We start from the raw sequence: 23,446 nt of genomic DNA on the forward strand, positions 1-23,446 counted from the left end.
TTAAGCTACCTGCTGATACTGTTTAAATGCCCACAGATAACATAACTCAAGCTGCATTGTGCCTGAAAGTGAGTGTTAGAGCAGTCAACAGGAACAATAAAAATCTGTTCAAACAGAAAATCCACAAATCCCAAGGATTTGGAGCCTCCCTATGGATTTTCCGCAAATTTTGCTGTTTTCAGCAGAATCTAAGTTTTTATTATAAAGGTGAATGGCAAAGCTGAAAAGAAAATTGAGTTAGTAAAGTATGTGCTGAATCCCCTGCTCTCCTTTTGCAGCCTCCTAACTGGGGCCGTCTGCCACATATGTTTTGAGTTTTTCTTTTTTTAAAAAAAAAAGCAACAACAAACTCCCACTTTGAATATCATCTAATACTTGCTAACTTCAAGAATAAACTTCCATTATTCTCAGTACTCTGAAGTAGTTCTTAAATCCATGAATTCATTTTCTTCAAGTCAGATGACTGTCATCCCTCAGTTTAGTCTTACCCACTTTCTTTGTCCGCATGTAACTCTTCAGAATGTGAACTCTGGAGCATACAGCTGTATCCTTCCGTTTATAGCTGATATATTTTCTAAGAAGAATGAGATTAAGTGTTCCTGAGAAAATGCAAGGATATTACTGATACACATTTAGGTTAAAATGTTGGTACAGGTAGCTTGAATGAGGGGTGACTGTTGATTTTAGTTTACAACCATCAAAGTATTTTTGGTTTTAAAAAGTAAAAAAATCAGATTAACTCTCTCAACTGTTGTGAGAATTCAGTTTATGGTAACTTAAGAGCCACGAGAGATTTTTATATAAAACATTTCAACTGGCATTCCTTATTTGAGACTATTTAGTGATAATCATTAGTAGTTCAGTGAAAACAGGAATAGGACTTTACTGATGGATCAACAAATGAAAACCAGATCTCAAATTGGTTATAGTGATAAAAGGGAAGTACCCAATACTCTAGTTAGTAGGTATGGATTTTTAAGTAGAAAAACCTAAATTACTGAATGTATATTGCTTTTTTAATGTTACTATGCATGCACTTCATGATAGAAAGGAGGAATCATATTAAAAATGCCTTTTTTTTCTTCCTAAATGTAACGGAGAAGTAGTGATGAAGACTAGGGTACCCATTCTCAGTGTTCTAATGATGTTTGTTATTCTAGCAGTGAATTATGGGTGCAAAGTTAAAACTAAAACAGAATATGCATTCTGGTAGAAAAAGCATTGGCAAAATTTAACATTCTATATTGTTGCAGTAGTAATACTTCTTGCTTGGGATCTCCTTAACTTTTTCTTTATAGTATTTTTTTCTTCATTGATCTTGACTGGCAATAGAAGTTCTTTGCCAGTTAATTTTAGTAAGAAAAGGAAAACTTATAAAAAGGAAAGGACATCCTTTGGTTTCTAAGTGTAGATATCATCATTATTTCAACTGTCTCTCTGACTTAAGCACTGAGTTTTATTGATTTACGGGTAGACTTTTACATTTTTAGCTGATTAAATAAATGTAAATTCAAAGCAACTTAGAAATAATTTATAGTTTGATGCTGAGAGTTTTTTTGTATGGAGAGACTCCTATCAACTCTGTGAATTTCTCACAAAACAAAGTTCACCCTTAACATTATGTATTTAAATAAAAACACTGTTGAAAGCATTGTTTGTGATGCTGTGTGCCTATTTTGTTCCACAGGTAGGGATGCACTGGGCCCAGTTAGTAACTTTTTTTGCTTAATCCAAATGAGCACTGTCTTTAGCAGGTCATTAGTGCTACAACTGAGCTGATTTTCTTGTCTGTTTAATGGAACTCACCTATACTAAGAATAATTTGTTTTTATAGAATCTAAAACGTTAAAATGATGATGCTATATGAGCAGTATTATGTAGGATGTTGATAATTCATGAGGTATACTATGTAGTATATAAGCAATAGTAAAGCAGTTGCATTATTCAGATTTTTAAAACAAATTACTATATTTACACATGATAAAAATATTATTTTAATTATATAATCAATTTTTTGTATTTGGCCAATAGGTCTTGCCTACAGCACTGATCAAATTAATGTCAGTGGTAGCACTGTTACAGGGACTGTTCTTGCGATACTAAATGTAGAAGTACTGTCTGTGTCAACTTAAATATAAAATTTAGACAGTTGTTTTATAATAAATTAGATCTGCAAGGACAAAAATTTAATTGACTGAAACCTAAAAAGATGAAAATTGCAGGATAGTTATTGATGAAAGCTGTTGGGTTAAAATGCATGTCATCTTGCACCTGTCTTATAAATGCTCAAATATAAGCTTATAACTTAACTTGCATGCTTACAGCTAATTGTTCAGAAGTGTTTCAACCTCAGCATTTTAAGTGTGTAATACATGAACAGTAGTCTTGCTGAATTTTTTTAGCATTTTATTTCAATTTGAGATACAGGAAATAAATTAAACTGTACTTTGAATAACACAGTGGAATTATTTACATGTAAAGTGAAGTACAAAAGTGCAGTATTTGAGACCGTACTTACAAGAGAAATAATTGGTTAATTATGCCAATATGTTATCTCTGTGTTGTGACTACTAGAACAAAAAATAATGTTAAGCATGATAAAATAGATTTGATATAAATAATATTCCTTATTAGTCAATTCCCTGCTTTGCTTTTAAAATCAAAATAAATGTTTTCAATTACAACTGGAGTGAGATGATCATCTGAAGTGAACATCATGATTCAGGTCCAGTTTGAGATCTGCTGCAAAAATAAAACATCTTTGGTATTTGGTTTGAATTTTTGAGACTTTCTTTAGCCCAATTTAAAAATACCTTTTATTCAGTCTAATGAGGTCTCAAAATGTTTTTTCTGACTCACCTACAGTCCATGCTTAATTGATGTACAGATATGCAATAATAATGTAAGAGGCATTTTGGGGCCATTCTGTCTTCACATGAGAAGGGAATGGATAAAGGGAAGAGATCAGAGATGGAGCTGCTTTGTAAGAATGTGAAATCCATCGGGGGTAAGGAGCAGATGAACTTAAATATTCTTCTGTAAAATAACCTAGAGCTCAGATAGTGGTTCTGTAACTCCGAGTTAATCAACCTTACTTTTTGTTCCTCACAGACTTAACAGATTTTAATAGTTGTTGAATTCCTTTTAAAGTCTTACTGGGAAGCTACTATGTTGGTGATTCTTGTGGCTGATTTTATAGTTGAAATAAAAAAATCAGATGCACAGAATGTACTAGGCACACTGAAATACATGATGATACTGTGAGAAGCTGGGGGAGTTTTTCTGGTTGTGCATACATTAGTGTAATTAATTCTATAGTCTTCAGGCATTTGCTGGATAACTCTGCATCAGCTGTGGTGTAATGGTCATGTGTTGACTGTTTGGTATGGAAGAAGTTCACACAGGTCCTAAATACCGAGTAGGGCTTTGATTATATTTCAAAATCCATCTAATGATTATTAAACTCCTTCCTTATTTAACCATTCATGCATTACTTAAGAATTAGAAACTTTTTTTTTTACCTTTTTACATATCTCAGTTATTGCTTTCAAAGTTATATCGAACTTTTCCAGTTACATGAAAAAGAGAATGATCTCTCCTAAAGCTGTGAAAAAGCCTACTTTTCCTCCATTCAAAACCAGAAAACAACAGATCACTTTCTCTGAGGAATACTTTTACATAAGAGTTACTTCACCAAAAACCAAGCAAAAAAAACCAAATATATTTTTTGTACCTTTAGACGTGGACCTCTCCAGTATGGAAAATATCACTGTACACTTACATGCTGCTAAATCAAAGTAATAAATGTCAGGTTTTTAGAAGTCATAATTGATTTAAGAATAACCTATGCTGGATTAGATCAAAGATGCATTTAGCCAAATATCCTGTCTCTTGACAGTGGCCAGAAGCAGGTCAGTTCTAAGATACTACGGGGGAACTTTTTCTGTTGCCAACAATTGCGATTTTAGGGTTTATTTAGTCAGAAGGTTCATTTGGCCTGTTGTGTTTAATATTCTTCGGTGTATTTTTCTTCCGTGAATAGATGTAGCTGCTTTAACCTGTTTGTGCTTTTGGTCTGTATGACGTCTTGTGACAGTACATTCCTCAATTTGATTGTAGCCAGTGTGGACAATATTTCCTCTTGTTTATTTTAAATCTGCTGCCTGCAGTTTCATTTTATACCAGCAAGTCCTTGTCATATGAAAAGTAGTGAATAACACCCATAGCTTACATTCTGTTGAAGACATTTCTGTCCTGTATTTGTTTAGATATCATTTTCAGGTTCATTCAAATCTCTAATTACATTGTAATTTACCTTCCATATGAAATGTCCATATCCAGCATCTCTCATCACATCCTGTATCTAATGTCTGGATTCTGAATCAAGAACAAACTTGGGAAGTGGTGCGACATGAGGGATTTCTTCTTTCAGTGGACAGCCAGAGGGACTTCATGGCCCATTCTCACTGAAATCCCAACTAAAAGTGGTCTGCTCCATCTGTCAGCATATTTAGATACAGGGGATCATAAAAATAAGGCACAGGGTTCTTAAAAGGTTCTCTTAACCATCCTTGTGTTCTGATACAGAAGTAGTTGTAGACTGAGCTATGGTGCTTGACTGGTGAGTGAGCCACAGTTTTTCCAGAGAGAGAGAATTCTCTAAATACTACTTGGCTGATTGTGAATGCATTGTACAGTGCATCTCTGAGGATCAGTTCCCTGAAGTGCTGTGTTTACTGCGTGCCTGTGTTTTCTGCCTTTTAACAGAAAATGAGAAACAAGGAGCAGGATGCTGCTGCCAGAGCATCTCATCCAGCCCCTACCTAGCACTCTCTGTCTTCAGGAGCCCCTCACACTTAGACAAGAAGTATGTTGTAAGACAGAAAAATTGTTCTGACAGTGGAAATCCTGGCTTTTGACTTTCCCAGAAAGTCCTGCACCTTCACTCTGTCGCATCATGTACATGTGGTCCCTTCATGTGACAAGAGTGCTTGGGAAAGGCAGTGCTCCAGCTCAGTTTTTTTTTCTTCCTGCCAGAAAAATTCTTTCCAGTCTGCTCTCTCTTGTCTGGATCAGAGGAGCCCCTAGAAGAGGGGCAGCCGGGAAGGATCTTCAGGCTGGATGAATCACCCTGTTGGATCTTTTGAGGCTCAGATAATACTATTGGAAAGAGGATGGGTTTTTTTCGCTTTGAGTGAGGCTCAGTGATTGCTTCTAGACTTGAAACATTCTGCAAATCAGTCTTTAAACTGATACTAAGTTGATGACATTTTTATGTATAGAAAAGCAGTTGTATGTAAAGTTGAGTTTTAGAAGATTAAGTTACTTTATTTCTCTTCAGAGAGCTCATTTTCAGTCTTAGTAAAAAAAGAGAATCTACTTGCTTGTGGAGGATTACAGTAGGTAGGTTGAGTAGAATGTTTAGCTGATGTTTCAGACAATTTGGCATTGATCCTGCAAACACCTCAGCACATGCTTAACTTCAAGCCTTTTTTTACATGATTAGAACTGTTAACCACTGTGTACTCGGGGTTCTCAGTTGTAGTTTGCAGTAGCAGAACATTTGAATAGGATTTGTTTATATAAAATATGCATTATATAGAGACTGCAGAGCAGACTCACTTGGGAATAATGTTGCCATTTCGTAATAGGGAAGAATGTTAAAATCTAGAAATGTCTAAGCCAGCTAACTCTGAAATATTGTTGGCAAGATTGTCTTTTTTGAATCTGGCTTTTCAATATAATTACAAATCAAGTAAAGTTGAATGTTTGTTTTATTTAAGGCTGCTCCTGTGACTGAATTTACTATTTTGTATAGACAGGTGCTGTGGCAGGTCAGAAATGTATGCTGTATGTCTGTGGTGACTATATTTTACAGTGTCTGATAGGTTTTTATGGAAGTAATTTGGTGATCTCATCAACAACAAGTCTGTTGTTTCATTACTATCAGATTCAGTGTGTTTGTGATTAAATGAGCAGAATGGAGAACATGAAGGGAGTGCTGTTCACTTTGCAATCATTCCCATCTGTTATAAATTTTTATCAGATGTTGGGAAACAGCAGGCAAAACTCAGAGCAAGTGTTTTACCCAGTTTCCAAGAAACAGTGATATGTAATTGGCGTATGTTGTGCTCTTAGTTCAATCTGTCTATTTAGATATTTGATATCCTATGGTATACTGGTATTAATAGAGTATCTAGAAAGCTATTTTCATCATTCCTCATGTGATTTTCTTTTGAAGGCTCTGATGCGGATATATATATTTTGGTACTTGGTAATTGTGAGCATTCATGGCACTTACTATAAAATGGAGAGTCAGAGTGAGATTTGGAGAGGAAAATCTCTGTTAGGCATATGCTGCTGTCGTAAGCGTCTTTGCCTCTGTTGACGATGTATTGGCCAGTACTGTTTGCCTCAGAGAAGTGGGAGAGGAATCCATCAGCAATACACATCAGCTGATTTATAATTAGATGGTGCCAAGGAATGAAGTCTTACATTCCTGAAATTCATTTTTATCATTAGTTGTTCTAAGTAGATGTTCCTGGTTTTCATGTAAATGTCTGAGATACTTTTAATAATGTGAAGGCTCTTACTCCAAAGAAATTATCTGTGAAAGAATTGTGTGGTCTTATCTGAAGAGTGAAAAATATTTTATCTTTTTTTCCTAAATTACTGAGATTTTACAGTCTCCTTGACTCAGATATTAGAAGTCTGTAACATTTGTGGTTTTCCTGCGTTTTTTTAATGTTTCCTTTGTTTAATTTTCTTTCTGAAGTGAGTAATTCCATCTTCATGTCAGGGGCGATTTTTCATGGTGGGAATAATCTTTGTTATCCTTTCTGGAGTTTCCTGTATTATTGTGTTGGCCATTTTGACATGGGTTATCCAGATTCATTTATAGTATTCTAAACTGAACAGTATTGGCTGTCTCTGATAGTGCCACTAAAATACTTCTTGTATTATTCTGCTTAATAACTGTACCTTTTATGTTACTGTTTTCCACAACTATGTGTTAGTAGAGGTCTTCATTGAGCTGTCAGTAGTAAAGTTCAGAGGCTTTTCATGAATTCATTTTGAACTCATTTTGTTACTTTAGAGCTGTGTAAGGTGTACGAGGATTTCCCTCTGTAGTCTCCTTCAATTTTGGAAGACAGGTCAATCAGAATTTCTGAGAACCTGACTGTGGCCATTTGTTCTATTCTCCATTCCTGAGTTACAAGCATGAGAAATCACTGAATTTTGACTGGGCTTTACTGAGCACCTGATTTTGGATCTTCTGGAAATGTCACCATCAAGTACCTCACTCAGTTTTTTAAGTGTATTTAATTTGAACTATTAATTTTGCCTTATCAAAAGTTTATTGCTTATTCTTTTCTCAATTTGGCTATTTTTTGTAACCATGTGCTTTGTTTTCAATCCATTTCTCACCATTTGCTTTCTCTTTTTTTTTTTTTTTTAAAGACTCATTTGTGAAGGCTGTTTGAATACTTAGAGCTGTTCACCTTATCCATTACTCTGTTCATCCACACTTTCACCAACACATTGGAATGAAACTACTAGTTCATTGAGATAACACAGAGACTTACTGTACAAGCTTATGTTCATTGTATTAGTTACTTAAAGCAACTCACCAGAAGCTGCCATGAGGTTTACTGTTTTTCCTTGGTCATCCCTTTTGTTCTAAAGATACAGTGTTTGTTAGTCATCTGATACAACATTGTTTTTAAGGTGAGTTAATGGAACAGCCATTCCCGACATCCTTCCAGAGGATGTACTCCAGAGTTTTATCACACTTTAATATGTTGGTATTTCTTCTCCTGACACCTCTGTCTCTGATCTTGTCTCATCTTTGTCCAAGTCAGGTCAGATACTTAAGAGTTTTCTCCCTAGCACCTTCTTTTGAGAAAGCTGACACGAATCAGTCATTTATCTTATCGGCAGTGGTTTTGTTTTCCTTTATTGTTCCCTTTAATCCCATGTGACCTAGTGACCTCTTCCTTCTCTTATGTTTTCTTGTTTTAATTAATTCAGTCATTTTAGCATTAATACCTTCAGCTGTTTCCTCTTTAAAACTCATCATAGCCCCTTTTATACATCTTTTAACATGTGACCTGCTACAATCTGTTCTGACAGCCCTGTCTTTAGATTTACAGATACAAAATTATTTGCTTTGAGTAACCTCTTAAACTTTGTCCTTCAGTCACACTTAAATTCCTTGTGTTTCTGGTCCCCTTTTTTGTGAGGTTTGCATTGCATCTAATACTTTTTTGTTTCACAGGAAGCATCTGTGTTAAAAGCATTTACTACTTTTATCTAAAACATTACAACTTGTCTGACTTGCCTGGTGAAACCACCCTTGTAAGTTTTCATATTGACTTACAGATTTGGTTTGCTTCCTCTAAAATGGTAGAACAATATGATATAATGTTCTAGATTTGAAAGTAAGAATAATTAAAGAAAACAATTAGCGGCTAATCGAAAAAATGTGTTGAGTTGGTTTACTAAAACAGATTCTGCAAAAGTAGCCTGTCTCTAGGTATTTCCTGAGAAAAAGTAAGCTTTTTTTCTAGGCTAAATATATATGATAAAACATTATTCTGGACTAAGCTGGAGGAAATGGTTAAAATGAAAGTGAGGGGAATATAGATCAAGAACTGTAAGATAGGTAAGAAGTTGGTTAAAGGAGAATATAAATGATGTTGAAAGAGCAGCTATTGTTTTGGGTCAAATTTATTAGAATAGTTTTTATTTCAGGTTTTCGGTAATACTTTAAATATTAAAACAAACAAAACAAAATCCCCAAAGTTTGTTAAAATAATCTTGTAAATAGTACAGAGTTGGAAAGTAATGTAATGAGATGGGATTAATTTGGGTAGGAATATCCTAATGGAAAATTGGATGATCTCGAAGCTTGAATAATAGAAATAGGGTGAAGCTTAACAGTCATAGGATCATGCACGAATTTACCCTGCAAGCTGTCATCCAGAAGTGACAGAGGAGGGAAACCTCTTAATTACAACAGCTGTGAATGACCAGTGTGGTGTGTAATTACAAAAAAAGAATAAAGGCAAGTGCATTTCTGTGAAGCATTAACTAAGCATTTAGAATCCAGATACATATGCTATTGACCTGGATGAGAGATGCTGGCAATCTCCTCCAGTTTTTCTGTTTATTTGTTTTAGTTTAATGGTGTTGCTGTCTTACATTAGCCACAGTTAGGTTCTTCTCTTACATTGTGAAAATTTAGGTTCTTCTGTCTGTTCCAGAACCTGCTTTGAACATGGATGTGCAGATAATGCATAAAATCAGCTTTAAGTTAAAACTATGATATATGCTTCTATATGTACCCTAATGCATACATCTGCAGTTTCTGGCAGTGTGGCTGGTGGCTGAGCAATGTAAGCAAAGAAAGTTTGTAGGGAAAGCTAATACCTTTTATTAAGCAAACTGGAAGAAAAATAAACTAGCTGAAGAAGAGCTCATGTGCACTGAAACCTGTGGGGTTTTTTTCCCTCTCCATCTGTCTTAGTTGCCATAATGGAATAGATCACTTCCCCCGTTATATCTTTCTTCTTCTTGCACAAGTTTATACTTCATGCTCTGCCTGTGGGCACTGCTATTTTGCTAAGCTTCTCCCAACAGAGTAAAATGGTAATGTTCTTCATCAGTTTCGGCGAGTGAGAATTCATTGGTTAGTGCTGTGATGACATAAATGACATACAGTGTCATTTATAATCCAATATGCCTAATTACATTAAAATAGAGTGCCAGTTATCTGATGCTTTAATTATGTGATCTGCTTATTCACACTCAGGTTTATGGAAATGGAAAGACAATAGTCTTTGATCATGCCAGTCCTATTAGATTGCAGCACTGAAGTCTTTCAGTAGTCCTAGATAAAATGTATAAATATTGGTAGTTTGTCCATAAATTCTTTCAGTGCAGGAGTTTAAACAAAGACTTACAGTACTAATTTCAAACTGTAGTTTACCAATTACTGTTAGAATCAAAACCAGCATTAAATGTTAGCATTAGTGTTAGCACATGTGTCCACACAGGGCCCAGCAGCTATATATTAAAATACAGGTTTCCAGTGTCAAGACCTGCTGAATATGTCTCCCACCATTTTTGTATCATCATCTTACTTGAGATATGACTGTGGTGTAGCATTTGTAGAAGTCAGACAGATATATAGCTGATTTCTACAGCAAAACAAGGCTGGCAAAAAGACACTGTGTGTTTTCCAAACCTACAGGGTTTTTTCTCATTTTTACAGCTGTAAAATTTTTGCAGTGTCAGAGATGAACAATAATGTAATCCAGACAAAAATAAGATTCCTGAACCCTAGAAAGGTCTTATTTTTACATAGAAATGGGGGAATTTACTATCCATTCCAAGAACTGCAGGTTCCCCAAGGGGCAGAAGGGGGAATATCAGAAAAGGCTTCAAATCTGACATTTTAGAGCAGACATTTCTCTTGATTCTTCCACACATTCTGCACATCAGGTAGTTGTACAAGTCTGACATTTTATATTGTTTCATTTTATTGTTAGTGGTCTATTTAGAAATACTACTTGTATTTTAACTTAGAATTGGAATTTTCAAACAACATATTATGCATTTTTTTAGTATCTAGCAGAAACTGAAAGCTGTCATCTGAACAGGGGTTCTTCCTCATTGTTCCTGATATTAAGGTGTCCACTTGTCTGTTCTACAATGACTTTACCATATAAATCATGGGTGCTATTGACATCATCGGCATTGAAAATTGTCATTAGTAAATTTAAGAAAGAGAACATGGAATGTGCTTTTTACCTTAATACCTTTGGGAAAAGAAATGCGACTGCGTTGAATCCAGGACTTCCTTCCAGGCTATTAGCTTACATTATGAAGGGATACAGTTGTACTACAGCTCGATTTTTACTTGGTTTATCTAAACTAAACTAGAATAATCTATTCTGCCATGAAATTAACATGACCAGTGTTAAAGTATATTAAAGTACTTCAGTATTAATTTTATTTTATTAAGGTGTTAAAGGATGCTGCTCATGTAAAAATTAAACTTATGTGACAATCTTGACATGCTTTTATTATAGATAACATTTTAAAAATATGAAGTAAACTGAATAAGAGTATTTTTTTTCTTGTTCTGATATGTATACTTTGAACAACACTCACTAAATAATGTTACTATTTATGGATACCAGTTAGTAATTTTCCTCTGATGATACTGAATGAGAAGACAGCAAAAGCAAATGAAAGGAAATGGCCTTTAAAAACAATAAAACCAACGTAATTATAACACCATAAAAAGAGGAAGGGAAATAACATGCTATGCCATCAAAAATAATAATTTAATGTAATACTTTTTATTACAGAAGACAGTACTTCCCTGAATAAATTCTTGTTTCAACTACAGCATATCTTTTAGAAAAATACACAGTCCAGTGATGCAGAATACATCATAACCTTTCAGTTGTTCAGTCACTGAACAGTTTCTCCATTATAAATTCACATTTACCTGAGTGAATCCTCTGACTGTGAGGCTCTCTGTATAGTTTTGGCACCATCTGAGTACCTAAGTTTTGAAAGAATGTGGCCTTGTTTAATATTGTGTGTGCAGGGTCAGTGATGACTGTGTGCTAGGATAACCTCAAGCAGGTTGGCCCTAGGGGCTTAGGTGCCGTTTAGAGGGGGAAAGGTGAATACTCTTGAATTGTAGTGAAGTTTAGACTGGAGTTGGAATACGTTTGGAAATGTATAGAAGGCAAAGTTTTCAGGCATTTTGTGATGGGAATGGTATCAAGTGAAATTCAGCATCTACTGAGCTTTGTCATCACTGGATGGGGAATATCTAAATTACAGTTTCAAATATATGCACCCACCTTTTCCCTAAATCACAGCTGAATAAGGTCCTGTGCTTCTCTAGGTCTTATTTGTGTCTGTGTATCATATATATTTTATTAGTTACAGATTTTATATGCTTAAATAAATACAGCCAGTTATGGTTTATATATACATGTGCATGAGCCTACAAGTACAAAGAGACATATATATATATGTATATATGTATGTATATAGAAAAAGATGGGTAGGTTTGTGTTTGTGCATATCAAGTATAATTATATGGTCACTTACACCAAAATCACAAGTAGTGTTTATTTCTGTAATCAGTTCTCTTTTCCTCTGCCAAAGTGAAGACAAATACAGAACTTCTCCTTTTTGAATTAAGAAGTTACTTTGTAAATTCAGAAGAACCCTTATTACTTGCAGCAAGACACCTTCAGTACATGGCACTTGAAAAAAAGGTTTATTTAACTTAGAATATTTGGCTAAATTTCCAATTTATTTTATTCCTTATTAACTAAGTATTAATTCCTGATTTAAAATGCTAAAGAAAACCAAAATAGATTTATTAGAGAGCTGGAGCGTGGAATATGCGATGTTGTAAAGATAACTGCAAAACCCCCTACTATTAAGAGAAAAGTGTATTGAAATATAAAGCTTTAATACCAGTACAGATAAGAGCTGAGAGATGGAAGATCTGTATAGTAAACAAGCACTGTAAGTGGGTTTTGCAGGGCTAATGTACTGAAACTCTATACCACAGCATACCACCTTGAGTTTTTGGATCTATGCTTGCTCACAACTCATCAGCTACGGGTGCAGCATAGGAAGTCTGTCCTTGTTCACTTGTGGGTTAGATCCTTAGTGACAGAACTGGGCTAAGAGTTATGTTATTAACCTTTAGTCTTGTGTTCAACCCACTGCTTCCCACTGCATTTGGTCGGGATGGAATCCTGATCTGCCAAAATCTTCTTTCTTTCAAATTCAGTAGGAGGATTAAGGTCAGGCAGTCTCCAGCAGATTGTGTGTGGAGTCTGTCCAACCGTAGGGATGTCTCTAGGCTTCTAGGATATTATAACATTATATGACTTGTGATATTAATCTCTGAAATATTTTTAGACTTGTAGTCAAGAAACTTTTAAAGATTATGTATTGAAATAATCAATGAAAAAAATCTTTTAACCTTGGGATCATAGAAAATAGAGGAAGATTTTTCAGACCAATACTTCTGCGTGTCTGAGGCCTGCTTCACCATGAAGTACATAAAACTGCAAATAAATAACGAAGGTACTTCTGCTGTATTGGAGTTAAGGGTTCACAGTCATTAGGTGCAAGCTGAATTGTTTGAGATATGTTGATCCACTTTACTGCTGGCTTAGGGATTAGCAGACAAATAGTGTTTATGGTTGAATCACAGAATTATAGAATGGTTTGACTTGGAATGGACATGTAAAAGTCATCTAGTCCAACCCCCCTGCCATGGGCAAGGACATCTTCAACTCTAATTTGCTCAGAGCCCCATCCAGGCTGACCTTGAATGTTGCCAGGGATGGGGTGTCTATCACCTCTCTGGGCAATCCATTCCAGTGTCTCACCACCCTCATAAAAAATTTCTTTTATCTAATCTGAATCCAGCCTCTTTTAGCTTAAAACCATTACCACTTATCCTATTGCTACAGGCCTTACTAAGAGTCTGTCCCCGTCTTTCTTGAGTACTGAAAGGCCACAATAAGGTCTCCCTGGAGCCTTCTGTTCTCCACACCGAGCAACCCCCAACTCCGCCTTTCCTCACAGGAAAGGTGCTCCAGACCTTTGATCATTTTTGTGGCTTTCCTCTGGACCTGCTTTGACAGATTTGTGTCTTTGTTGTGCTGAGGGCCCCAGAGCCAGACACAGCACACCAGACGTGGTCTTAACAGAGCAGAATAGAATCACCTCCCTCAACCTGCTGGCCATGCTTCTTTTGATGCAGCCCAGGATATGGTTGGTTTTCTGGGCTGCAAGTGCACTTTGCAAGCTCATGCTGAGCTTCTCATCTGCTGGTGCCCCAAGCCCTTCTCCACAGGGCTGCTCTCAATCCTTTCATCCCCCAGCCTGCACTGATACCAGGGGTTGCTGTGACCGAGGTGCAGGACCTTGCACTTGGCCTTGTAGAACCTCCTGAGGTTCACATGGGCCCACTTCTTGAGCTTATCCAGGTCCCTCTGGGTGGCATCTCATCCCTCAGGTGTCATCGGCAAACTTGCTGAGGTTGCACTCAATCCCACTGTCTGTGTCATTGATGAAGATACTAGACAGTCTCAATATGGTATCCCCTGAGGGACACCACTTGCCACTAATCTCCATCCAGACATTGAATTGTTGAAATGGGAGATCAAAGACAGAATGAAGTGTTGTCAAAATATAGGGATTGTTCTGGGATATCCAAATCGAATGTGGAATAAAGTCACACTGGGAAGGGAATGTTCTGGTTTAAAAGAAATATGAAATCAGTGAAAAAGAATACTGATATGGCTATGAATATGTCAAATTAAAATACAGATACCAACAGGAAGGGCCAAAAGAGTCAATGATAACTTGATTACATTACCATGATGCTTAAAGTAAGCAAGGAGGCATCTTTTAAACAGTTTAGATGAAAAAGCGGGTGGGGGGACACCTGAGGTAGGTTATGCATTAAGTCATCTCGTATATTAAAATGGTAAAATCATTATATAGAAAATTTAAAATTACTCAATAGGTATTAATGTTCTGTGTGTGGAAGAAAGGAGTAAAAAGTTGACATCCATTAGAAAGCAGGAAGTTGGGCAGCATCTTTCATGATTAAGCATTTTCAGGTAACAGGCCTAGCTAACTTAGTCTAAAAATGTTGCTGAAAATGCAATCCTTTCTGCTGTACTGGTGTTCATTTTTAATAAAAAATGGAAAATCATGAGAATTCCAATGAACAGAACTCCTATTTCAGAGTCTAATCATGGCAAAAGGTATGATGTAGAGAAATTAAGACAAGTTAACCTTACTTGACTCCTAACCAGGTATAGCAGAATGCTTTGTTTGGTACGCTCTTCAGGAAAAAAAAAATAGACTGAAGTTGCATCTAATGCTGGTTAGAGTGATTTTTCGAGTAGTAGATAACTTGTGTTGCCTTTTGGGGAAACTGGAGGGAGGGGATGACAGGTTTAAAAAGGATAGACTTTTTTGATTTATAAAAATAACTGTTGGTGTAGTGTTTATAGTACAGGTAGACTTGTATCAAACATTTGTTTAAAAACCACTGATATCTTTATGTTTAAAAAGACTTTATAAGAAAATGATAGGATGCATGGGAACAGACCATTACAAATAATTTGAATTGAATACCTAAGTGGCCATAATGACATAAAAACCCTCTTGTCATACAATTAAATACCAGGCTGGAAATTAGAAATGCAGGGTTGTAGCTGCAGGATAGTACAACTGCTGAATGACATTTTTGAAAGAAGTGACTAAGAGGTGGGTTTAGTGTCACTGTGGAAACTCATGTGAGTGGTCAGTGCAGTGACAACCATGTGTTCCTTGGTGAGTTAAAACTAAGGTGCCAAGTGCACTATTGGCAGGGCCCTACAGGAATGCTGGAACCCATCAGTATGTCTCATTCTGAAGCTGATGTTCAAAAGGATTGTGGAACACACTGCAGGGTGTCCTGAAGTAGATGGTGGATTAAAGCTGGGAGAACATCCTTTCCTTTAAAAAGAATTCTTGAAGAAGTATAAATTACTTAGTTTGCTAAAGGGAAGCCTGAGTGGTGGCTAAGATAACAGTGTAGAGGTGATTTTTGATCATGCATTCAAATAGTTTACTAGGAAAGCTGATGCCTTCACCATGCATGGTGTCTTTAGGTTGTAACTAGATTTCAGCCTGAAGTTACCCAAGGTCTTGTAGCTCCTAGATTCTGGAGTTCCTGTCAGTTCTAGGAAACTAACGCACAGTCCTCTCAAATCAAGCCACAGCTGAACCAGGTAATTCAAAGGGATTCCTAGACCTGATTTCACTAGAAGTCTTACAGATTAAAGGAATGTATTTATTCTGAGGAAGCAATCTGAAAATTCTGGAGTTAGACAGTTTGTCCTGAAACAGTTTGACTTTTTTTTAAAAAAAAGTTTTCTGCAGAACGATTATTCTGATTTCAGTAAACTTTAGTATGATTAGGAAAAAGGAATAATCTTTTTTTATTGCTGTGTCATTCTAAAATTAGACTTCAATAGGCAGGTTTTTGGGTTTTCTTTTTTCTTACAGTGCTTTTTGGAATTAAGTATCCTAGAAAGTATTGGCAATATTACTTAGAGAAAAAGAATATGCTTTATAATTCTTGTCTTCAGAAACACTTAATACATAATTTATTGTATGCATGCACGCATATACACAGAGTTATTTCTTTGCTTGATCTTGAATACAGAACAGATGGTTGAGACTGTTATGACCATTGTACTCAGCCTATCAGTAAAGTTGTTTAAGAGCTGCTATCTTTCAGGATCTTCCAAGTTCAGTCAGAAAAAGATACTGAGGGTTATACGGTTAAGAGATTGTAGTGATTACACAAAAATAGTTAAGCTAAGCTACTTCAGATAAAAGGGTAAAAGCTGTTGTTTATGTATAAGCTTACATATTTGGAAAGTTACGGCTTTCATTTACTATAAAATGTAATTAACTTGCAAAAGTTATATGAAAAAATCACTGGTAGTAGGAAATTTGGTCCATGTCATCTAGCTTTAGAAGAAATTTCTGGAAGATAGAATCCAGATTGGTGCTTAAGCAATTTCACTGAAATATTCTTCACAAACTGTGGAGATAATAGATCAGTTTTAAAGGATTGGCTACTTTTCTGTTTTCAAAATACGAAATACAGGAAGGAAGTACTTCTTGGGTTTGTATGCAACATTGGCAATGCCATTTCTGGAAAAGAAAAAACAGTCGCATGTCACTTCTTTGTTTTCTATTTGTGTGTTTTGGCCCTTCAAAATGGTGGTAAGTAGTCAGAGAATGAGTTTACACCTGCTGTGGAAGTACCTCTCTGTGTTGAGGGAGGAGGGAGGACAGCTTCGAGGCTGCAGGAAGTGGCAAGGAGATGAAGAACAGGGAGCAAGAGCAAGGGGAGAGCCTGCAGTGTAGCAGTGGGACTGAGAGAGCAGTGAGGCAAGCTTGGAGGGGACAGAGCCTGTGTAGAGACAGAAACTTTCCAGGGACAGGTGGCAACTGCATAATTGGCTACAAACCAACTACTAGGTTATATGAAACCTCAGTGCAAATGTAGGGCGCAGGTACAGACTGATTTGTAGTCCCTTATTTTAATTCTACTCCATCAATTTGACATTTTCCTGTTTACAGAACGTCAGTTATTTCTAGTTCTGTTCCAGTAAATCTGGCTTGTGAGTATGGCCTGACATTTCTACCAGTCAGTACTTGTGGCTTCCTCTTCAGCATGCAGACTTTTTGGATTACCCTGCTCATCAACTTAACTTGGTAAAGTGAACCTAGGAATAATAACTGTAGGAAGCATGGAGCCTCTAAGGAGCGAAGTATCAAAGTCCTTTATTGACACACTACTGATCATAGAGAGAGCTTGAAAAGGCATTTTAGAATTAGGCCGTGTAGGAGTTAGGACCTTCTGTGTTCTGTGCAGAAACCTCTTTCCACGGGAGGGGGAAAAAAACCACACACACTGGAGGGGTGTGTGGGGTGTGTGTGTGCACTGAACAGTTGTCATTAGCTAGTTTGTTCTTCATACAATAATAGCTGAAGGCAACTAAGAGAAAGAGTGTGTTGTTGCTCTTACAGGAAAACTTCTGATGTGCTAGGCTTTGTTACTCATAAGTGCCACTTGTAACCCCCGCTTCCTGGGTTCCTGTCACTGCATTTTGACATTCTAAATATTGCAAACATACTTCTATTGACATGAGTGTTGTTTCTGCTGTACAACTTCTGTAAGAAAATGTTACAGTGTACTAGATTAGTGTTGTGATGCAGCTTGCTTCCGTACTACCCCCAATTTATATAAAAGCAATGGAGTTACTTGGGTTAAAACTGTCTTTTTATCCTTCCTCTATGGCTTTCTTTTCATGATGGAAAAGGAGAAATGTAGTTGTTAAAAGCTGTTAACATGCCTTAGTGTAGCTTCTGCTATGATGTTGCCATCTGTTCTGTTCTTTTGTTGTCTCTGCTAATGAAAATATGAACTTTCTTAGGTTCTAATTGATTTTTAAGCCATGTCCCTAGCATTGCTGAGTCAGTACCTTTCCTTGTTTATATCAGAGATTTACTGCCCATTGACTTCGATTCTGTTTTTTCTAAGTGGCTTTAGATTCCCAGAAGATAAATTCTTGTAAATATTTTTCTCTTTGCAGTGAGGAGCTACGGAAAGAAGTGCGACAGCTGAAGCGTGAACTGCTGGAAGCAAAGCAGAAAAAAGAAGAGCGAGGTTTAAAACCCAAAGAAAAGGAAGGTAAGAGTATATTACATCAGGTGTTGTGTAGATCTCCAGTTAACATTCCAATTTTGAAGTTTTTACTAGTTTTGTGTTATATGTGGTTAAATGTGGACACCATATTGTTGAAATTTAGAAATTTTTTTCCAATAAAATTGAATTTCCTTAATAATGGTAGTAATGTAAGGATGCCAGCATATAAATAAATTGTACAGGTGGCATTTATTCTTTCAGATGAGGTAGTATTTGTCCTTCCAAGTTGGGCAAGCTTCTGGATTTGAAATACCATGGTGTATGATTGAATTCTTTGGTGGTATATTGGGTCTTGCTGGGCCCCACAGCAGCCCTCGCGGTGCTGTGCTTGGTTTGGTAGCTGGAAAGGTGGTGATAACACACCAGGGTTCTGGCTGCTGCTGAGCAGGGCTCACCCCGCATCAAGGCTGTCTCTCCAGCCTTCCCCTCATCCGCACCAGTTGGGGGGGGGAGAAGGGGGCAAGATATCAGGAGGGGACATAGCCAGGACAGCTGACCTAAAGTGACCAGGGGGATATTCCATACCATGTAACGTCTGCTCAGATATAAAAGCTAAGGAGAAAGGAGGAGGACAAAGCGGGGGGGCATTCATTATTTATGGCGATTGTCTTCTGGAGCAACTGCTACAGGTACTGAAGCCCTGCTTCCTGGAAAGTGGCTGAGCATCATCTGCTGGTGGGAAATGGAGAATAACAACTATTTTCCTTTGCTTCCGTGCATGTGACTTTTGCTGTTGCTTCATTAAACTTCCTTTATCTTGACCTCAACAGTTTTTTTCACCTTATTTTCTCCCCCCTCTATTCTGCTGAGGAGGGGAGTGATAGAGCAGCCTGGTGGGCACCTGGCATCCAGCCATGGTCAACCCACCACAGCTGGGTATTTACCTGTTCAAACATGACTTAGAATTCTGTCTTCTTGGCATTCTGACTTGAAAAGGTACTTAAATGCAGATGGTTAACTTTGAACTCAAAGCTGCTGACTTCAAACTTTTGTGCATCTTAGGACACCAGTGGAACTCAAATTCAGAAAGTCGGTTCCATGTGCGTTTTCCATAAACCTAAGCAGAATGGGGTCTTTCAATGCCTGCTTCCTGGTCAGAAAAAAAAAATATTCTATTTCTTTCTAAATGTGCATGAGTTGCTAAGTTTATAATAGTATGTAAAGTGCATGTTTTAGTGCAGGTGGATGTGTTACCCTTTAATAGCTGAACTGAAGAAAAAGAAAAAGGACTGTTTTTTAAGCACACTGGTGTTGCTAGATACGTTTCTGGAGTGGATTCTTGGTCCAGTTCTCAATACCATAAGAAATATGGAAGAAAAAATAAAATTATTCAGAAAAAAAATCCAAGCGACACACAATTTATAGGAGTGATAGAAACTATAATTTCTAGAAAAATTCATGGACTCTCTTGAGCAACAGATGAGCTTGGTCAGCAGCCAGTTTGGGAAAATGAAAAATATAGTATCCTGTACTTGTGTATGAAACCTAGCACCAAATTTTACAAAGCAGGAGCTCTGAAAAAGGCCTAGTAATCATGCTCAGTTACTGAATTGATATAAACTATTGTTGGCAAGACAATGAATGCTATCACTGGCCATGTAATAAAAGAACTGCAAGCACAAAAGGTAAAGAGTAGTCCTTCTGTACATATATGATAAATTATTTTTAGTAGTGCCATGTATGGCATGTAAAACTATTGCTTCAACATTATCCCTGTTCTGGTGCCAGTTAAGTCAGAGGACTTACTGCAGAGTAATTTGAGCAAATCCACCTTTACAGTGACAGACTAAAGTAATACTTGGCCAATACTCATAGTTACTACTATGGTACAGTTTTGAAGGATACCTTTCATTTGAGGAAAGGGAACCTAAATGCCAGAGTTGTTTGGGGGTTTTACTTTCTTTGAAATAATAAGCAGGTGGAAGACAATCCTATTGGCAATCTGTAGGTAACAGCTAATGGTCAAAATAATCTTTTTGGAAAAATCTTGGTTTTCCTTGTTGTGATTACTGTCAGAGCACAGGAAGGAGTCTGTTACAGTAGCTGATGAGAAAGATATGTGGCAGGAAAGAACCTATTCAAAAAGTTCTTGGAGTACCTACACTAAAAATTCTAAGAATAAACATTTTCTAAACTTTAAGATACAATTAAAAAAATTACATGAGATGCAAATGGTGAAGGGCAAAATGATTAATGAAAATACAGTAACAGGAGATGAATGAGCAAGAAGAGAGTTCATTGTCTTTGGCTAAACAAAGAGGAAATAAACTTGAATGCTTGTTTTCATTCTCTTTAGCACAGCGGTCAACTTTGATCGTATGGTTACGTATGATTGGTTGGCATAGAAAGAAGTATTCCGGTACAGAACAAGCAAGTAGAGACTACTTAGATAAATTAGGTGCATTAAAATCATTGGAACTTGATGGTGTTCACTGAAGCATATTAGGGAGTTGGCTAAAGCAGTCCCAGAGACATTAATATCAACAAAAGATTAACAAAGTGCTTTCAGAGTATTGTTTGTAATCAAACTGGAAAGCAGGATTTCTGGGAACCTGTTTATTAGTGATCTGGAGAAAACAACAGATTACCTTTACAAAATTTGCAGACTAAAAAAATATATGGGAAATACATGGGACAAGGGAAGGGGAAAATGAAAGAAAACAGTAAAGAAAAAAATAAACCCATGTGATAAGGTTGCATTTTCACATGGGGTTGTTAAACAGAAGAGCCGAGTGGCTCACTCTCTTCCCTTCCACTACTCCATGTTAGAGCTTTTACTGATGTGATTCCGTTTAAATTGGAAGAAAAGTGTGCCTTTTAGCTATGGTAGGATATATTTGTGTGGGATTGGTAGACTGAGTCAGTTCATAAAGGTTAAAAGCCAGGTCAGGATAAACAAAATACATTTACCTTGGGAGATCTTGGGCGGGGAGGAGGGGGGGAAGGGTTATAGTAAGTGGTTTGTATGTATCTCAAATGATGAGTTGCACAAACACAAGATGTTAGGTAGCACTTGGGCAGCTTAAAATCCAGAAAACATAATAATTAGAAAGCTGAGAGCAAGCTGATAGTGGCATGCTATTAAAAAAGACTAAATTGTACCATAAAATATATAAAATGGACTGTTGTATGCAAGTCAGACTCATTTTCTGTTCAGCCTGAGCAAGTCTTCAGCCTGAATCCTTTGCCCAGTTTTGGCAATTGCGCTTGGAAAAAAAACCGTACAAGGCATCTCAAGGGAGGACAGAGGAGAGCAACAAAGGTGATTGATGATCTAGAAAGCATATTTGAAGATTGTAAGAATTTTGTGTTTAGTTTAGAGAAGAGGTGACTTTGTAAAAGGAGATACATTAATGATCATTAAGAATGTTAAAGGCTACTATGGAGAATAATTTTCCATGTTCTATGGAAACACTGTGGAGAGGACAGGAGATAATAGGTTTCAATTGCAGCTGAAGAGATTTAGGTTAAATGTTAGGGAAAACTTCCCAAAGGTACCGGGATAGCTGACCTACAAAGTGGAACTTCTCAATAATGAATTAAATACTTCTTATGACTGATGTAGATAAGGTTGATCCTGCCTTTTGGGAGGAATATGCTTAGATGTTCTGTTTTTCAAGATTCTGTGAAGTACCACTTAAAAGAAAGGTAAGATGTCAACCGAATAAGGTTTTGATGGGAAGGAAAAACTAAGCATCCTGTTAATGGTGATAGTTAGGTGGAAGCATTACCAAAAGCTTTGTATTTACAGTCACTGTGAGTCTTCAAACCAAGCAGTTAAAATAGAGGCTTGGTTGTATGTCTACCAAAGTAATTCAGCAACGCAGTACTCTCTTTACTTTTTGCTTTCTCTTCATATAATCTCTTCTGGTTATCTAGTTAATTATTTTGTCTGAAAAGAGAATGTCCTAATGATGTTTTCCTTTTTGAGGAGGTCTTGCACAAAGGAATGTAATTCACTATATGATCAAAGAAGCTGAAAAATTTTCTGGTAGTAGGCAACCTACCATTACAAAACGCACACACAAAGAATAAATGTAAAAAACTCATTAAACTGAATTGATATGGTCTTGAAGGAAACTGTTGCTATATTTAGATAGAATTAACATTTACTGTTTAAAGGTGGTGACTGAAAGATAGATGAGAGATTTGTTGTATAATTGGCATATAGTTTGGATTATAAAGGATTCTGGATTAAATATAAGAACAGCTTAATTAAGAGATGAGTTTATGATGCCAAACATGTAAACATGATTGAAATGCTACTGTGAAATACCAGAATTAACTCAGCATTACCACATGGCCTTTTCATTAGATATTTAACTGAAAAATATGTTACTTGTCCTCTGTCTAGCTGTGGATGCATATTGACACTGGTAGCATAAAATAGCCATAAAGTTGCCATAAATACTGTGTGTTTTGACACCAGAATTTAGTGCAACCAATATAACAAATTGAAAAATGTCAATTGTTGAGGGAAAGAGTGCAAACAAAATATGAAGCTGTGATCATATTCTCTTCTGTGAATTGCTAGCTTTGCTGAAAGGGGTCGCCCTGTAGGATATAGTCTTTGGGAAAAGTTTTTTTTAATAAAAAAAGAGAATTTTTAATTTCCCATCCCTGCTTCTAAGGGATTTCTGTGGTATCTAATAAAGTCCAGGTACATTAATAGCTAGGTAAGTAATCAAATCTTGCTTTTCTGGTTTTCTTTATCCATGCTTGGAATATATTTTTCTATCTCTAAATCCTTTTCCAGCTCTCGGTTTGAATATTTTTTTAAAGCCAGCAGCAATCAAAATACAAGGTAGAGATTCAATCTTAAGTAATTTTTTTAGATCTGTCCTTAAAAGTTCAGGAGTCAGATTGTCTTTGCTAATTTATCAGGATAACAGCTCACTTGGCAGTATTGACAAAATTCAGACTTAGAGAGAAGAACTGAGCTTTTAAATAAAAGAAAGATTTTAAAATGTAGGGTAAGTGGTTTTTACAGTATTTTATAGGTCATCTTGTGTATGTCATTTAAAGTTTCATTCACTGTCTTTAGTAAGTAGATTATTTAGTAAGGAAGTAGATTTACTTAGTAAATAAAATTACTTTCTAAATTTG

General features: G+C 36.4%; 1 protein-coding gene across 1 annotated transcript in view; it reads left to right on the forward strand.

Moving 5' to 3' along the window:
* The window catches only part of CWC27 (CWC27 spliceosome associated cyclophilin), a 122,076-nt gene that overhangs the window by 63,508 nt on the left and 35,122 nt on the right, over positions 1 to 23,446 (forward strand). The window contains exon 11 of the mRNA XM_014281333.3: positions 18,228 to 18,325. Coding sequence (XP_014136808.1) covers positions 18,228 to 18,325 — 98 coding nt within the window. The remainder of the gene's footprint in view (positions 1 to 18,227; positions 18,326 to 23,446) is intronic.

Source organism: Falco cherrug, chromosome Z, assembly GCF_023634085.1.
Source record: "Falco cherrug isolate bFalChe1 chromosome Z, bFalChe1.pri, whole genome shotgun sequence".
NCBI lineage: Eukaryota > Metazoa > Chordata > Aves > Falconiformes > Falconidae > Falco > Falco cherrug.